Source organism: Chiloscyllium plagiosum, chromosome 22 (genome assembly GCF_004010195.1).
Source record: "Chiloscyllium plagiosum isolate BGI_BamShark_2017 chromosome 22, ASM401019v2, whole genome shotgun sequence".
NCBI lineage: Eukaryota > Metazoa > Chordata > Chondrichthyes > Orectolobiformes > Hemiscylliidae > Chiloscyllium > Chiloscyllium plagiosum.
Genome location: NC_057731.1, coordinates 50,709,130 through 50,725,485, shown reverse-complemented (window position 1 = coordinate 50,725,485; position 16,356 = coordinate 50,709,130). Strand labels below are relative to the sequence as shown.

Here is a 16,356-nt window from a genome sequence, read left to right as displayed (position 1 = left end):
GCCATGATCTTTGTGAATGGCAAAACAGGCTCAAGTGTCAAATGACCTGCTCCTTCTCCAGATTGATACGGTCACATGTACATTTATAGGTGTAGACTGGTCATATGAGAAATAAGAATATTTGCCAAGTCTCCCTGCACACCACTGTATTACCAGCACTCTTTATTCATTTCTTTCAATGGGAATGCTCTTCAGGGTAATGATACACTCCTGTATCGAAGGACGAATGGAATAAACATTTGATCCAATGAGTCCAATCTTCCACAATCCAATCAACTGTGGACTGTACCAATCCATTCAATTGCCATCTTCTAAGCAATGATACTACAAAGTTCCCCTTGGTTAAAATTATCCACATTTCGGAATGAATACTGAAGCCTGCAACGCACATTTTAAGATTCCAGACTTAGCTTTTAGCTGGTCCAGCTGCTGACATTTGTAAATTTCCTGTTTCCAAAGGTTAGTTGGCTGGGAGATTTATTTATATTAACTTTTATACCCGAGGCCGATACACTACATTGGGTCTCTCTCACGAAAATATAGCTGTCATTCCCCAAGTGTGTGTTAGGTCACATCATACCAAGCTACAGTTTGCAGTCTGTGCTGATAATGGTAGTGAAAAGCCTTCATACCAGAGCAAAACTATGTTTTTAAATTTTATTCATTTACAGGATGTCAGCATCACTGGCTAGGTCAGCATTTATTGCCCAGAGAGCAGTCAAGAGTCAACCACATTGCTGTGGGTCTGGATTTCCATGGAAGCCAGACCAGGTAAAGATGCCAGTTTCTTTCCCTAAAGGATTCATAGTCATTATTAAACTCCTAATTCCAGATTTTTATTGAATTCAAAATCCCTCATTTGCCATGTTCTGGGTCTTCAGAACATTAACTGGATCTCTGGAATAACAGTCCAGTGATAATACCACTATGCTGTGGCCTCCCCTAAAAGCCAGAGATTTTGTTTAATTCATTTGTGGGACCTGAAAATCACTGTCTGGGTCAGTATCTAATGCCGCGTCCTCAGTTGCCCCTTGAGAAGGTGGCGATGAGTTGTCTTCTTCAACCGGCTGCAGTCCACGTGCTGTGGGTTGACCCACAATGCCCTGAGGGAGGGAATTCCAGGATTTTGTCCCAATGTCACTGTAGGAAGGGTGGCATATTTCCAAGTTGGGGTGGCAAGTGGCTTGGAGGTGAACTTGCAGAGGGTGGTGTTCCCATGTATCTGTTGCCCTTGTCCTTCTAAAATGGAAATGATGTGGGTTTGGAAGAGGCTGACAAAGAAGCCTTGCTGAGTTACTGCACTGAATCTTGTAGATCGTACACACCACTGATACTGAGCATTGATGGTGGAGGGAGTGGCTGCTTGTGGATGTGGTGCTAATGTTACTGAGAACTATATGGAATGCAGAACACAGAAAAAGGACATTCCGACCAACTAGCTTCCCCTGCAATGCCATGTGACTCCCTGCTGAGGCAATTTCCAGGATGTAATCCTTCCCTGACAAAAGGAATTTCTTTCAACTTATCGGTGACCACCTGGTAGATTTAATCACCCCCATGAGCAGAAGAATCATCTCGGAGACAGGAAGGATTGCAGATGCTGGAAACCAGAGTCAATATATGTGGAGCTGGGTAAAGCACGGCAGGTCAGAGAGCATCTGAGGAGTTGCCTGAAATGTTGACTTTCCTGCTCCTTGAATGCTGTTCGACCTGCTGCGCTTTTCCAGAAATACCATCTCTCACCAAATCTGAGCACCGTCTGGTTTTTAGAAACCCTGACTTCTCGATAGGCCCTTTAGCCTTCCCGCTGACATTGCTGAGTGGGCGGAGAAGCTCACTTACCGTTTCCAAGCTCCCAGGAGATGTTGTACTTCTTGCCTGCACAGTACTTGAGAAGACTCAGGCCACTGGAACCGTTCCAGGAGTTGTCGGGGTTCCTCAGCAAGGCGTTCAGACCGAGAATCAGGTGCAAGCCGGAGCACTCGACAAAGTTGTAGAGTTTGTCTAGAGACCTGGCTGGGTTAAAACGAGCTACAGTTGAAATCTGGCCAATGGAGAAACAAGCATTCAATCCGACACATTCCTGCAGAGAGCGGGGCTGCACCTGTAGTGTGAAGGGGCATGTGAAGTGCAACTATGACCTTTTCTTAAACATTTATTCATTCACGGAATGAGGGCACCCGCTCGCTTGGCCAGCATTTATTGCCCATCCTGGACTGGGAAACACTGAGGACTGCAGATGCTGGAGATCAGAGTTAAAAAATGTGGTGCTGGAAATGCACAGACGGTCAGATGGCATTTCTAATGAAGAGCTTATGCTCAAAACGTCAACTCTTTTGCTCCTCGGATGCTATATCTCCTGCTGTGCTTTTCTAGCACCACACTTTTTGACTCTGCTCATCCCTAATTGTCTAGTGGATAGTCAAGAGCCAACCACATTGCTGTGGGTCTGGATTCATATGTAGGTCAGACCAGGAAAGGATGGCAGTTTCCTTCCCTAAAGGATATTAGTGAACCAGATGGGGTTTTCCCAACAATGGACTCATGGTCATCATTAGATAGTAAATCCACATTTTTTAAATTGAATTCACATTCCAACATCTGCCATGATGGGATTCAAGCCTGGGCCCCCAGAACATTAACTGGGTCAGCAATCCAACAACAATATCAGTAGGCCATCGAAAGTTGGTTGGAACTCCAAGTAAAAGACTAGGTGGCACCTAGATCTCTTCTGGGAGATTTTTACAGATGTTCTGCCAAATTCACAACGGGCTATTAGGACAACCCTTCAAACACACAGCAGGACAAAGTCAGCTTATTTGGAAAAATTTGATGATAATGGAGTTATCACCTTGCATACACCATTTATCCCCAAATAAAACCTTCAGTAAAAATTACATACAATGGACTTTACTGATAACATAACAGTTAACAGTAATTAAAATGCAGTGTGCAATATCAATCCAACCAGTTTTCAATATAGGAGCAAATTACTGCAGATGTTGAAATCTGTATTGAAATCAAAAAATCCTGCAGGTCACAGTGGGTCAGGCAGCACCCATGGAGAGACAGCAAGCTAACACTTTGAGTATAGTGACACTTCATCAGAATGGGAACAATATTGGAGATGCATACACAGGGTCAATATATTAGAGTCAATGTCTTTGCCCTTTCAGTCTGTGGTTCCCAAGATTTGAAAAAATAATTGAGCACCAGAAATCCAAATCAGCTAAAGCTGGTCCCGTTGAAGAAGTGTCAGTTAATTTAAAATATTATAACCACATCAATGAAGTTGGGCGCAATTTATAACATCACTGATGTAGTTAAGAAAGGAACTGTGTCTTTCTGATCCAGATTTGCAGTACATTTTTTAGAACTAGTTTTTAACATTCAGCCCTTCTTGGATTTAGATTTTGTTTTCTTTCATTTTCCCTTTTTTTGCAGGGAGCCACGGCTTATGCATAAATTAAAAGCAAGGAACTCGTAAAACTTGCATTTCTTTAACACCTTCCATAGCCTAAGGACCTTCCAAACCACTCCACATGCACTTGGCCCAATGAGTCTAATCTTTCCTAAACCACAGACAATACGAATGAGAATGCTTCTCGCCCACCTTCATCTACCTATCGCATTACCAGCTACCTTCGCCCCATCCCCACCCCCTCCCATTTATCTCTAAGACCCCCCGGCCCACAAACCTCATTCCTGATGAAGGGCTTATGCCCGAAACGTCGATTCACCTGCTCTTTTAAAGCTAACCTTTTGAACAAGCTTTTAGCTACGTGTCCTAATGTCTCCTTTCATGCCTTAGTGTCAAATTTTGTTCCAAAATGTTGCAATAAAACACTTTGAAACATCGAGTTGTTGTTAACCACAGTTGTGGTCAGTGATTTGACATGGCAGTGCGGCATCATGACAGAATAACATGTTAACATGAATGGGAGTGTGTTGTCATGACATCACTAGGGTTGAATTGACAATGTAATATTGCATAGTTTGAAAGTGCTCCAGTCTTGTTATTACGCCAATGAGCAAAGGAACATCAAACACCGAAGGCAAGTGAAATGTCCCAAAGTGCTCTGGAGGAGAATTATCAAAGAAAATGTTATATCAATTCACATAAGGTGATGTTAGGACACACAATCAAAACCTTGTTAAAATAAGTGGAGCACCTTAATGATAGCAGTGAGAGAATTTAGGGAGAGAATTGTAGAGTTTAGGACGCTGGAAGCTGAAACAGGCATAGTGATGGAGTGATTAAAATCAGGAAAGGCACAATGTTACAGGGGGATCAAGGAAGTACGTTCAGTTTTGGATCATTTTAGTGAAGAGTTAGCTGAGAGATGAAGGACTAACGTATTGCTCTAAACATCAACAGTTGGTTAGGTTGGGGTGGGTTAGCTCAGTCAGCTGGATGGCTGCTTGGAAATATAATGACAACAGTATGGGTTCAATCCCCATCACTAGCTGAGGTTACCATGAAAGCCTCTCCTTCTCAACCTCTCCCTTTGCCTGAGGCATGGAGACCTTTGGGTGGCACGGTGGCTCAGTGGTTAGCACTGCTGCCTCACAGTGCCAGGGACCTGGGTTTGATTCCCACCTTGGGTGACTGTCTGTGTGGAGTTTGCACATTCTCCCCGTGTCTGCGTGGGTTTCCTCCGGGTGCTCCGGTTTCCTCCCACAGTCACAAAGATGTGCAGGTCAGATGAATTGGCCATGCTAAATTGCCCATAGTGTTAGGTGCATTAGTCAGAGGGAAATAGGACTGGGTGGGTTACTCTTCAGAGGGTCGGTGTGGACTTGTTGGGCTGAAGGGCCTGTTTCCACACTGTAGGGAATCTAATCTAAACTCCCTTTTTTCGGATTAATGGTGCTGGACGAGCACAGCAGTTCAGGCAGCATCCGAGGAGCAGCAAAATTGACGTTTCGGGCAAAAGCCCTTCAGCCCTGATGAAGGGGTTTTGCCCGAAACACCGATTTTGCTGCTCTTCGGATGCTGCCTGAACTGCTGTGCTCGTCCAGTACCACTAATCCAAAATCTGGTTTCCAGCATCTGCAGTCATTGTTTTTACCTAATCTAAACTCCCACCAGTTGCCTTTCTCTCACTCTCCCTCATGAGAGAGCAATCCAGTGCAACTCTGGTGCTTAATTTGATTGGTCTGGCAATTCAGTGCTGCCATTGACATTTGTTATATGCTGTGCTGGCTTATACATCATGCACACAGAGTGCTTCAGGGAACATGTCTGGGACACACGCACCAAACAACCCCACTGCCCTGTAGTCGACCACTTCAATTCCTCCTCCCATTCCCTCAAGGACAAATGCTAGGCCTCCACCGCCAAATCCAAGCCACCCGCCAACTGGAGGATGAATGCCTCATCTTCCACCTTGAGACCCTTCAAACACACAGCATCAGCATCGACTTCACTAGATTCCAAATGTCCCGTAATTCCAGATCCAACCCTCCAACCTGGCACCACCCTCCTGACTTGTTCCACCTGTCCATCTTTCTTCCCACCTATCCACTACACCCTCCCCACTGAGCGATCAATCAGTCCCCCACCTGCATCCACCTGTCACCTTCCCAGCTACCTACCCCCAAGTCCCACCTCTCTATTTATCTCTCAGCCCCCTTCCCCCTCCACATTCCTGATGAAGGGCTTATGCCTGAAACGTTGACTCTCCTGCTCCTCGGATGCTCCTTGACCTTCTGTGCTCTTCCAGTGCCACACATTTCGACTGTATGTATTGTGCTGGGCTGACACTGGCCCTGCCTTTCTTAGCAGCTGTTTGACTATCACATGTTGCTCTATGCCTGCACCATTACTAACACAGATGAATGATAATTGCTTAATGAGCCAAGGTACTGTGTGACGTGAAACATGTTTATTTACTTAAGAATATTTGTCGAGACAACTCCTTCAGATTGTTTGTGAGAAAATCCTGGTTCCAGTAACACGGATGCAAAAATACCATGTAAATGTCACTGACTATGACTGAAACCACAACAGTGTAAACAGACAGCTGTAATGCTGGGCTCCAAAGGACAAAACTTCAACTGTCTCCCACAAGACGATGACATTTTAAAAATACAGAACCTTACTTATCACTAATGATCCATACCTAAAAATGCCTGAAAATGATTTCAAGACCTTTAGTGCAGTAAATCTCTCCCTTGTACCTGCATAAGAAGCAAGTCATCTCCAATAACTGGGTTGGAGGTTAAAAAAATCATTACCAAATAAACAGCAACTCTACCAGCCACATGCAAATCCGCAGCAATTTTACTCTGAAAAGTCACATATTTTCTTTTGTTTGTTTACTCTGATGACGTTTGCTCTTCAGGAATGTCATGATCACTGGAAACGTGAACTTTCATAATGAAAAAACTGCAGCTCCATTCAAAAAGAACACAAATTGTTGACAACAAAACCAGAGATTGTTGGAAAATCTCGGCAGGTCTGGCAGCATCTCTGGAGAGAAATCGGGTCCTGTCTCCCTTCCTCAGAACTGACTGTGACGAATGAAAAGGTTGTAGTTTATGCAGAATTCAGGGTGGGGGGAGGGGATAAGGAGCAAACAATAGGTGGAGATAGAGCCTAAAGAGAGAGAAGAACATTAGAACAGACAAAGGAATGGGTAGCAATCAGCCTTCAAGAATGGGAACAATTCATGGGAATTGTGTAATAGACCATGTGACAACAGGCCTGGTGTTGGGGTAAAGAGATGGGAGAAAGTGCGTCAAGCCCTAACATTGTTGAAATTATTGAGTCATAGAGATGTACAACATAGAAACAGACCCTTCGCTCCAACTCGTCCATGCCAACCAGATACCCTAAATTAATCTAGTCCCATTTGACACCATTTGGCCAAAATCCCTCTAAATCCTTCATTTTCATATACCCATCCAAATGCCTTTTAAATGTTGTCATTGTACCAGCCTCCACCACTTCCTCATTCTATATATGCACCAATCTCCAAGAAAAAAAATTGTCCCTTAGGCCCCTTTTAAACCTTCCCCCTCTCACCTTTGTCCTACGGCCTCTAGTTTTGGACTCCCACATTCCAGGAAAAAGATATTGACTATTCATCCTATCCATGCCCTTCATGATTTTATAAACCTCTATAAGGTCACGTCCCCAGCCTTCCTATACCACGGAGACCAGAATAGCACACAATATTCTAGAAGTAGCCTAACCGATGTCCTGTACATGACCTGTACATAGCCTAACCAATGTCCACAACACGACCTCTCAACTCCTATATAGAAAAGGTCTGATCAATAAAGGGGAGTATACCAAATACCTTCTTCACGATCCTATCTAACTGGGAATCAAAGTTAAAAATCACACAACACCAGGTTATAGTCCAACAGGTTTAATTGGAAGCACTAGCTTTCGGAGCGACGCTCCTTCATCAGGTGGTTGTGATGAACCTGATGAAGGAGAAGCTAGTGTGTTTCCAATTAAACCTGTTGGACTATAATCTGGTGTTGTGTGATTTTTAAACTTTGTACACCTGAGTCCAACACTGACATTTCCAAATCATAACTGGGAATCCACTTTCAAGGAGCTATGAATCTGCTCTCCAAGGTTCCTTTGTGCAGCAACACTCCCCAGGACCTTACCATTAAATGTATAAGCCCTGCCCTGATTTGCCTTTCCAAAATGCAGCACCTCACATTTATCTAAATTGAACTCCATCTGCCATTTCTCAGCTCATTGGTCCATCTGATCAAGGTCCTGGGGTAACCTTCTTCGCTGTCCACTACACCTCCAATTTTGGTGTCTTCTGCAAACTTACTAACTATACTTCCTATGTTCACATCCAAATTATTTATATAAATGACGAAAAGTGGTGGACCCAGCACCATGCTTGTGGTACTCCAATGGTCACAGGTCTCCAGGCTGAAAAGCAACCCTCCACCACCACCCTTCTACCCTTGAGCCAGTTCTATATCCAAATGGCTTGATCTCCCTGTATTCCATGTGATCTAACCTTGGGGTGGCCAGTCTCCCATGGGAACCTTGTTGAACGCCTTACTGAAGTCCGTATAGATCACATTCACCACTCTACCCTCATCAATCCTCTTTGTTACTTCTTCAAAAACTCAATCAAGTTTGTGAGACACAATTTCTCACACACAAATCTATGCTGGCTATCCCTGATCAGTCCTTGTTTTCCCAAATACATGAAAATCCTGTCCCTGTCCCAACAATTTGCCCACCACTGATGTCAGGCTCATCCATCTATAGTTCCCTGGCTTTTCCTTACCACATTACTTAAATAGTGGCACCAAGTAAGCCAAACTCCAGTCTTCCGGCACCTCACCTGTGACTATCAACTATTCAAATATTTCAGCAAGGTACCCAGTAATCACTTCCCATCTTCCCACAGAGTTCTAGGGTACACCTGATCAGGTCCTGGGGATTTATCCACTTTGTTAGTGCGTTTTAAGCCATCCAGCACCTCCACCTCTATAATATGGACATTATTTTCAAAATGTCGGTACTATTTCCCCACATTCTCGATATTCCATATCCTTCCCCACAGTAAACACTGATGCAAAATACTCATTTAGTATCTCCCCCATCTCCCGCAGTTCCACACCTTGCTGATCTTTAAGGAGCACTTATTCTCTCTCGCATTACTCTTTTGTCCTTGATGTATTTATAAAAACCCTTTGGATTCTGCTCAACCCTATTTTCCCAAGCTATCTCGTGTCCCCCTTTTACCCTCCTGATTTACCTCTTGTGTATCCTTCTATTGCCTTTACACTTTTCTAGGGATTCATTTGATTCCTGTTGTTATATCTGACATTTGCTTCCTTCTTATTTTTCATCAATTTCACTCATCATCCAGTATTCCTTACAGCTACCAGCCATGCCCTTCACCCTAACAGGAACATACTGTCTCTGGACTATCCTTACCTCATTTCTGAAGGCTTCCCATTTTCCAGTCATCCCTTTACCTGTGAAAATCCGCACCCCCCACCCCATCAACTTTTGAAACTTCTTGCCTAATAATTTGCCTTTTTCAAATTTAGAACTTTAATTTTTAGATCCAGTCTTTCCTTTTCCATCACTATCGTAAAACTAATAGAATTATGGTCACTGGACCCAAAGTGCTCCCCTATTGTCACCTCAGTCACCTGGGAGAAAGTGTGGACTGCAGATGCTGGAGATCAGAGTCGGGAGCGTGGCGCTGGAAAAGCACAGCAGGTCAGGCAGCATCCGAGGAGCTGGAGACTCGATGTTACAGTCACCTGCCCTGCCTTATTTCCCAAGAGTAGGTCAAGTCTTGCACCTTCTCTGGTAGGTACATCCACATATTGAATCAGAAAATTTTCTTACAGATACTTAACAAATTCCTCTCCATCTAAGCCCTTTAATACTATAGCACTAGGCAGCTGTCGCATTTCCAAGTGGAAAATGAGGTGCTGTTCTTTCAGCTTACACTGAGCTTCGCAGGAGCACTGCAGGAAACATGAGACAGAGTTATTGGCCAGGGAACAAGGTGATGCATTAAAATGGTAGGCAATTGGAGACTCAGGAAGCTTTTGTGGACAGAACGTAGGTGTTCTACAAAGTGGTCACCCAGTCTACGCTTCATTTCCCCAAAGTAGAGGAGAGCACATTGTGAGAAATAAATGCAGTAAATTAGATTGCACAAAGTGAAGGTTAAGTGTTGCTTCACCTTCACTAGTTGTTGATGCCATTATTCAAAGGCCATACACACAATCACAAAACGTTTAGTACACAGAGTCATTTGGCCCACGCTACGTCTATGCAAGAGGAATTTCATTCTTGCCCACACCTTTTCCAATTGCAAATCATTCCTCTTCAGATAATTCACCAATTCTTTCTGAAAATCCAGGGTTGAATCTGGCTCCACCACACACTAAATCCAGATGCACGGTGGAAGTAAATATTTTCCTCATTTCATCTTCAGTTGTTTTGTCAATCACCTAATATCTGTATGCCCTTGCTCTTAATTCTTGCTCCAATGTAAACCATTTCTCTCTGTCTATTCTCTCTAAATCCCTTATGATTTGGAACTCCTTGAGCAAAGCTCCTCTCCATCTCCTCGTCCCCAAACCCAGCTTCTCCAGTCTATTCATGGGATTGAAGTCCCTGGATCCATTCTCGTTTTAGTACTGCTCCCCCCACTCGAAAGTCTTCCTATCCTTCCTAAAATGTGGTGTCATGAATTGGACACCATACTCTCGTTGTGGCTGGGTCAGTTCTAAAAATGGTGAGAGTTATATCTCAAGATGGATAGGCTCTCTTAGTTTCTATAACCCTTTCATTGTAGGCTGTAGCTCCACTCTCCAACCTCGAGAACCCAACCCCTGTCCTCAATTGAAGGCAGTGTGCACCTTCAAGCCAATTCAGGGGAAATCATTGTCAGTTGACTAGACAACACGGTTCAATCAGAAACCCCATTTCATCCAAATGTTGGGATCCTAGTCCTAAAATGAAATATTCTACCTTCATGGTTTGAACGTGCTACTCACTGAAGAATACGTCCTTTCATAAGGTAGAGCGGCAAAGAATAGTATAATCAGCCTATCGATATAGGCTGGATCTGATGTCTGCTGCAGCATACAGGAGGAACTTATTCTGAAGCCACTTCACCTCCTAGACTTCATTGCTACATTGGGACAAATAAGAATAGTCACTACTTTCCAAAATAATTTATTATATCCTAAATTTTTTGCAATATGAGAAATTGATGTGGGCAAGATAAATGCAATTCTTCACATTTTAATGCCATTTCACTACATCTCGCTTGATAAATAAATTTGCAATTTGTCTTATTATTCTTGCCTATAATTTGAAATTCAAAGAATTGAATCAATACCAATAGCAAGATTTTTAATTGATGCTTAAGGACAATGATTATCAATGATTCACAGTCAGGGGACTGCAATCTGCAAAGCATTAAAGATTAACTCAGTTGGGCTCTTCCAAATTTTTTTGGTAAAGCAACCGGTTCAGAAATTATATGCTATACCTCTGAAGCAGATGGGATTTGAACCCAGGCCTCCTGCCTCAGATATGGGAAGCATGATCACTATGCCACAAGGGCCCAATGGATACTCTTCACTGGAAATTTTTTGATCAAACTGTTCAGAGACATTCTTACAAATCTCTGGAGTAGGTGGGACTTGAATCTAGACCTCCTGGCTGTGAATTATATCATGCTAAATGCAAGCCAGTAGCACAAGGGTCTCTTGTGGTGCAGTGCTAATATCTCTACCTATAAGCCACACAATCCAGATTCAGGTTTTACTTACTCCTGAGCTCTATAATAGCATCAAGGTTCATACTGGTAGATATGTTAATACACAACATATCTACAAGCATGAAAATTAATAGTGGGTTACTCAATTTTTTTTGTTGGGGAGGAAAAATAAATATTTGCTAATTAACCAATTCCTAACACCTCTGGAGGAGATGCGACCTATACCTAGGCCTCCTACCTCCAAGGTGGGGACATTACCACTACACCACAAGAGCTGCAATGCCTCACACTTGCAGAATGTCTCAATGGGTGAGTTGACCGAGAGCTGCCTTTCCGCTATTGGGCCAGCACGAGGAGATGATGCTGCAGTGACAATGTCCCTGGACTCAGTAATCACAAAGGTGAGGCCAATTGTCTGGGACATGGGTTTGAATTCCAGCAAGGCCAATGAACATGAGAATGTAAGGAGCAGGAGTAGGCCATCTGGCCTATCGAGCCTGCTTTGTCATTCAGTAAGATCACAGCATATCTTTTTGAGGACTCAGCTCCACTTGCCCGCTCATTCACCATAACCCTTAATTCCTTTACCGTTCAAAATACTATCTTTTCCTTAAAAACATTCAACAGGTATCCTCAACTGCTTCACTGGGCAGGGAATCCCACAGATTCATAACCCTTTGGGTGAAGAAGCGTCTCCTCAGCTCAGGCCTATATCTGCTTCCCCTTAGTTTGAGCCTATGCCCCTAGTTCTAGTTTCACCCGCCAGTGGAAACAACTGCCCTGCTTCCACCTTATGTCTTCCCTTCATAATGGAAGAATTTAAATTGAATTCATAAAATTTGGAATCATGAGCCATTGAAATCAGCCAAACTCACCTGCCTGGTCGCCATGTGACTCCAGATCCATAGCAACATGGCTGACTCTTAAGTGCCCACAGCCACAACCAAGCAAGCTGCTCAGTTCCAAGGCAAATAGGAACAGCATCAAATGCTGGACCTGCAGCGAAGCCCTCACCTTCATTAAAGAGTATTTTAAAAGACAAAGGTTTAGGTTAAACTGCATGGGTAGAAATTGGTATTGGTTTCCAAACAGCACATTTTCAACCCCTTATTGCTTGCGAGGGCTGTAAGTGGTTTCAGATAAGTAATAGGATCATAATCAGGCTTTGAAGGCTTAGATCACTTGAAATACAAATTCTCATTCACCCAAGTTTTCCCATATGAAGATCGGCAGGCAAGTTTTGAACTTGGCATTCACATCTGTTAACCCTTTCAGATGTGGTTAAGTTGATACTTCCCTCATTACCCTTAAACTATCCAAGGTCAACATCTAGGGTTTCAGCAGCCATTATTTGCTATTGTTTTGATAATTTTAAAAATATAATTTCTGCTGTCTAGAGAAAATAAGTTCCTAACTTAAAGCTACAGCAGCTTCTAAAATGAATCCAAACGTAATGTTTTTCGGGGCGAGAGTGATTGAAGATCTTTGAAGATGCATACTAATTTAATAATCAGACATATCTTGCTAAGAGAGCCATGTAGGAAGCTGTTCCTCTTCCCTGTTCTCATACTTAAATGAAGACTCACTGAGCCATGTCCTATTATACCTCACTGGGACATATTGCAAAACAAGCAAGGCATGATTCAGATACATCTCTTCTAATCATCATTTCTAAAGTGCCAAAGCAGCTGAAACTCGCTGAAAGAGAGATATTTTGTCAACACTTTTCATCTTGCACTCATCAGGACAAATGCAAAAATGTCAAAATGTCAAACTATCTCAACAATTCATACTAAAGGAGACAAAGGTGCCAATTGGTTGGCAAGTTTACTCTGACAATTAGGGGCAACTTGCTAAACAATCGACATTCTTGAGCTTGCCCTTATCAATCTCCCCGTACCCAAATCCACCTGTCCATGACAGTATTAGTAGGAGTGGCTAACACACAGCTCTTTTGAGGAGACAACATCCCTTCTTCACCTTGACGATACCCGCCATCATTTTGCGTATCAGAAGCACGGAGCTAAATGAAATTTTGATTAGATTTAGCTCCTGCAAAATGGGTACCCACAAGGTGCTGGTGCCACTAGCAGCCACAGAACTGTATTCTGCCACAAGTTATCATCTCATGGCCCAGCATATTTTCAACTCCACCATTACCAACCACAAAGTCAGGGGATCAATATTGGCTCAACGCTGACTGCAGGAAGACATGCTCGGAAGGACCACCAGACATACCTGTAATGGAATGTTAACCTCCCTGCCAAAATGGACAACTTCACACTTTTCAACGTAATACTCTATTTGTCATATCTTTGTCTACTCACTTAACCTATCTATACTTTTCAGTTGTCATCATATAGTGTCATGGAGTCATCCAGTATGGAAACAGACCCTTTGGTCCTACTCTTTCACACCAACCATATATCCCAGTATGATTTAATCTCATTTGCCAGCACTTGGCTCATATCTCTCTAAACTCTTCCTATTCATGTACCCACGTCGATGCCTTTTAAATGTTGTAATTGTACCAGTCTTCACCACTTCCTCTGACAGCTTGTCCCATACACTCACCACCCTCTACAAAAAAATGTTACTCCTCAGGTCCTTTTTAAATCTTTCTCATCTCAGCTTAAACCTATGCCCTCTAGTTTTGGACTCCCCACCCGAGGAAAAAGACCTTGGCTACTCACCAAAATATCCCTTTGACTATTTAATTACCTCCCTATCTTTGCATCATCAGCAAATTTTACAACCATGCTTTTCATCCTTTCTTCCAAGTCATTTGTATAAATTCTAAATAGTCAAGTCCCACAACAACTCTTGTAGCACACCACTCATTATATTTTGCCAACATGATAATGATGCACTAATCCCTGATCTCTGCTTCTTTGTTAACCAGCCAATGTTCTATCCCTTAGGAGAAAGTGAGGACTGCAGATGCTGGAGATCAGAGTCAAAACGTGTGGTGCTGGAAAAGCACAGCCGGTCAGGCAGCATCCGTGGAGCAGGAGAGTGAACGTTTCGGGCATAAGCAGTTCATCAGGTTCCTGACACCGACTTTCCTGCTCCTTGATGCTGCCTGACCAGCTATGCTTTTCCAGCACCACACTTTTTGACGATGTTCTATCCATGTCAATACGCTACCCCTAACATCATGTGTTTATATTTTCCCCAAAAACCTTTTATGTGGCACTTTATCAAATGTGTTCTGGAAATTTAATCACAGTTCGTCAGCAGCATATAACCTGCACAAGTGCTGGATCTGTATTGTCTGCACTTTGTATGTAACAGTATTGTCTAATGTACAAATGTCATTGTCACTGTCTTGCCATAAGTGGAACTGGGATTTGAGGTTTGTCCTCATCTCCCTGTAAAATGGTTGAATGGTAGGGTTTGGGGCCTAGCTTTGCTGCTCCTCTCCCTTGTAACATTGCTGTCTCTTATGTACAGCTGTAAATGTTTTTTGTAAACTGTTTGTTTGTAATTTGTTTAATAAAATATAAATATAACCTGCACAAGGAACTCCAACACATTGGACAAACATGATCTCCCTTTCACAAAACCATGTTGACTCTGCCTGGTTATCGTGATGTCATCTAAGTTCCCTGCTATACCTTCTTTAATAATAGCTTCTAACATCTTTCCTATTTCAGTTTTTAACTGTCATGTAGTTTCCTGCTTTCTGTCTCCCTCTCTCTATGACTAAACAATTTATTTTTGCTATCTTCCAATTGAATGGGACCATTCCAGAAATAAGGACAAATTTGGAAAATTAAAACAAATGCATCAACTATATACCAGTCACTTTTAAAAGACCCTATGATGAAGTCCATCAGGACTTTGTCAGTCCAAAGCTCCAAATATTATGCTGATTACTGTGGTTTTCCCGAGTTCCTCCCTTCCTTGCATCTCCTGGTAGCCTGAAGGGTAGTATTACAGAGGTTACAGGGTGCAGATAGGACACAAGCTCAGAAGTGGTCCCAACTTAATTTCAACCCAATTCAGTTCTAATTACCTGACTGCGACCAAACCTCCAGAATTAATAGAGAACTGAACAAACATAATCAATCACTTTGTAACATCCTCCATTTATTAAAATGTTCACGCCTGAAAAGATGTTTATTGTATGGATACGGGTTAAAATCAACACCAATAAAGTCAAGTAGCAAATTACTGCAGATGCTGGAATCTGGACTGACCACAAAAGCTGCTGCAGATCACAATGGGTCAGATAGAATCCATGGAGAGAAAGTTTCAGCTCTGATGAAGAGTCATCTAGAATCAAAACATGAGCTCACTTTCTCTCCGTGGATGCTGCTTGACCCGTTGTGAATCCAGCATTTTCGTTTTCACCAATAAAATTGAAGGGCTAAGAATCACTGCAAGTGGCAAGCATTGGCAGATCTAACATTAGATCATACACAGGTATAAGAACTGGTACAGGCACATAGTGGGCTGAATGGCCTCCTTCTGCACTGTAACAATTTTGTGATTCTATGATTCATAAAATTAACATCAATGAATCTCATTGCAAGTACCAAACATAGGATGCAACTCAGGCAGTCAATGGAATCTTCAATCATGAGTGGAAATAATATAGTCACAGAGTTCTACCACTGAGTAACAATCACCTAATTAATAACGGGATCAGCCAAACCCCACACAGTGCCAATGTTGACCAATTAGTGAGTAGGTTGTGTAGAGCCTTAGGTAAAAACAATGTCTGCAGATGCTGGAAACCAGATTCTGGATTAGTGGTGCTGGAAGAGCACAGCAGTTCAGGCAGCATCCGAGGTCGGTGTAGAGCCTTATTCAAACTCAAGCACTGGAAAGAACATGAAGGGACTGCAGATGCTGTAAATCAAAAACAAGAACAGAAATCGCTGGGCAAGCTCAGCAGGTCTGACAGCATTTGTGGAGAGAAATCAGAGTTCATGTTTCAGAAGGGTCACTCAACCTGAAATGTTAATTCTGATTTCTCTCCACATATGCTGCCAGATGTGCTGTTTTTTTCCAACAATTTATGCTTTTGTCAAGGACAGGAACAAGTACACACTATCTAATGTTGACAATCAGTTCCTTGTGTAACTCTGTCCAATGCCAC

The 16,356-nt window shown here is 42.7% G+C and overlaps 1 protein-coding gene across 1 annotated transcript in view; it reads right to left on the bottom strand.

The window, feature by feature from the left end:
- hpse2 (heparanase 2) overlaps positions 1-16,356 on the bottom strand; it is a 297,298-nt gene that overhangs the window by 185,147 nt on the left and 95,795 nt on the right. Inside the window, exon 4 of the mRNA XM_043713037.1 lies at positions 1,843-2,016. Coding sequence (XP_043568972.1) covers positions 1,843-2,016 — 174 coding nt within the window. The remainder of the gene's footprint in view (positions 1-1,842; positions 2,017-16,356) is intronic.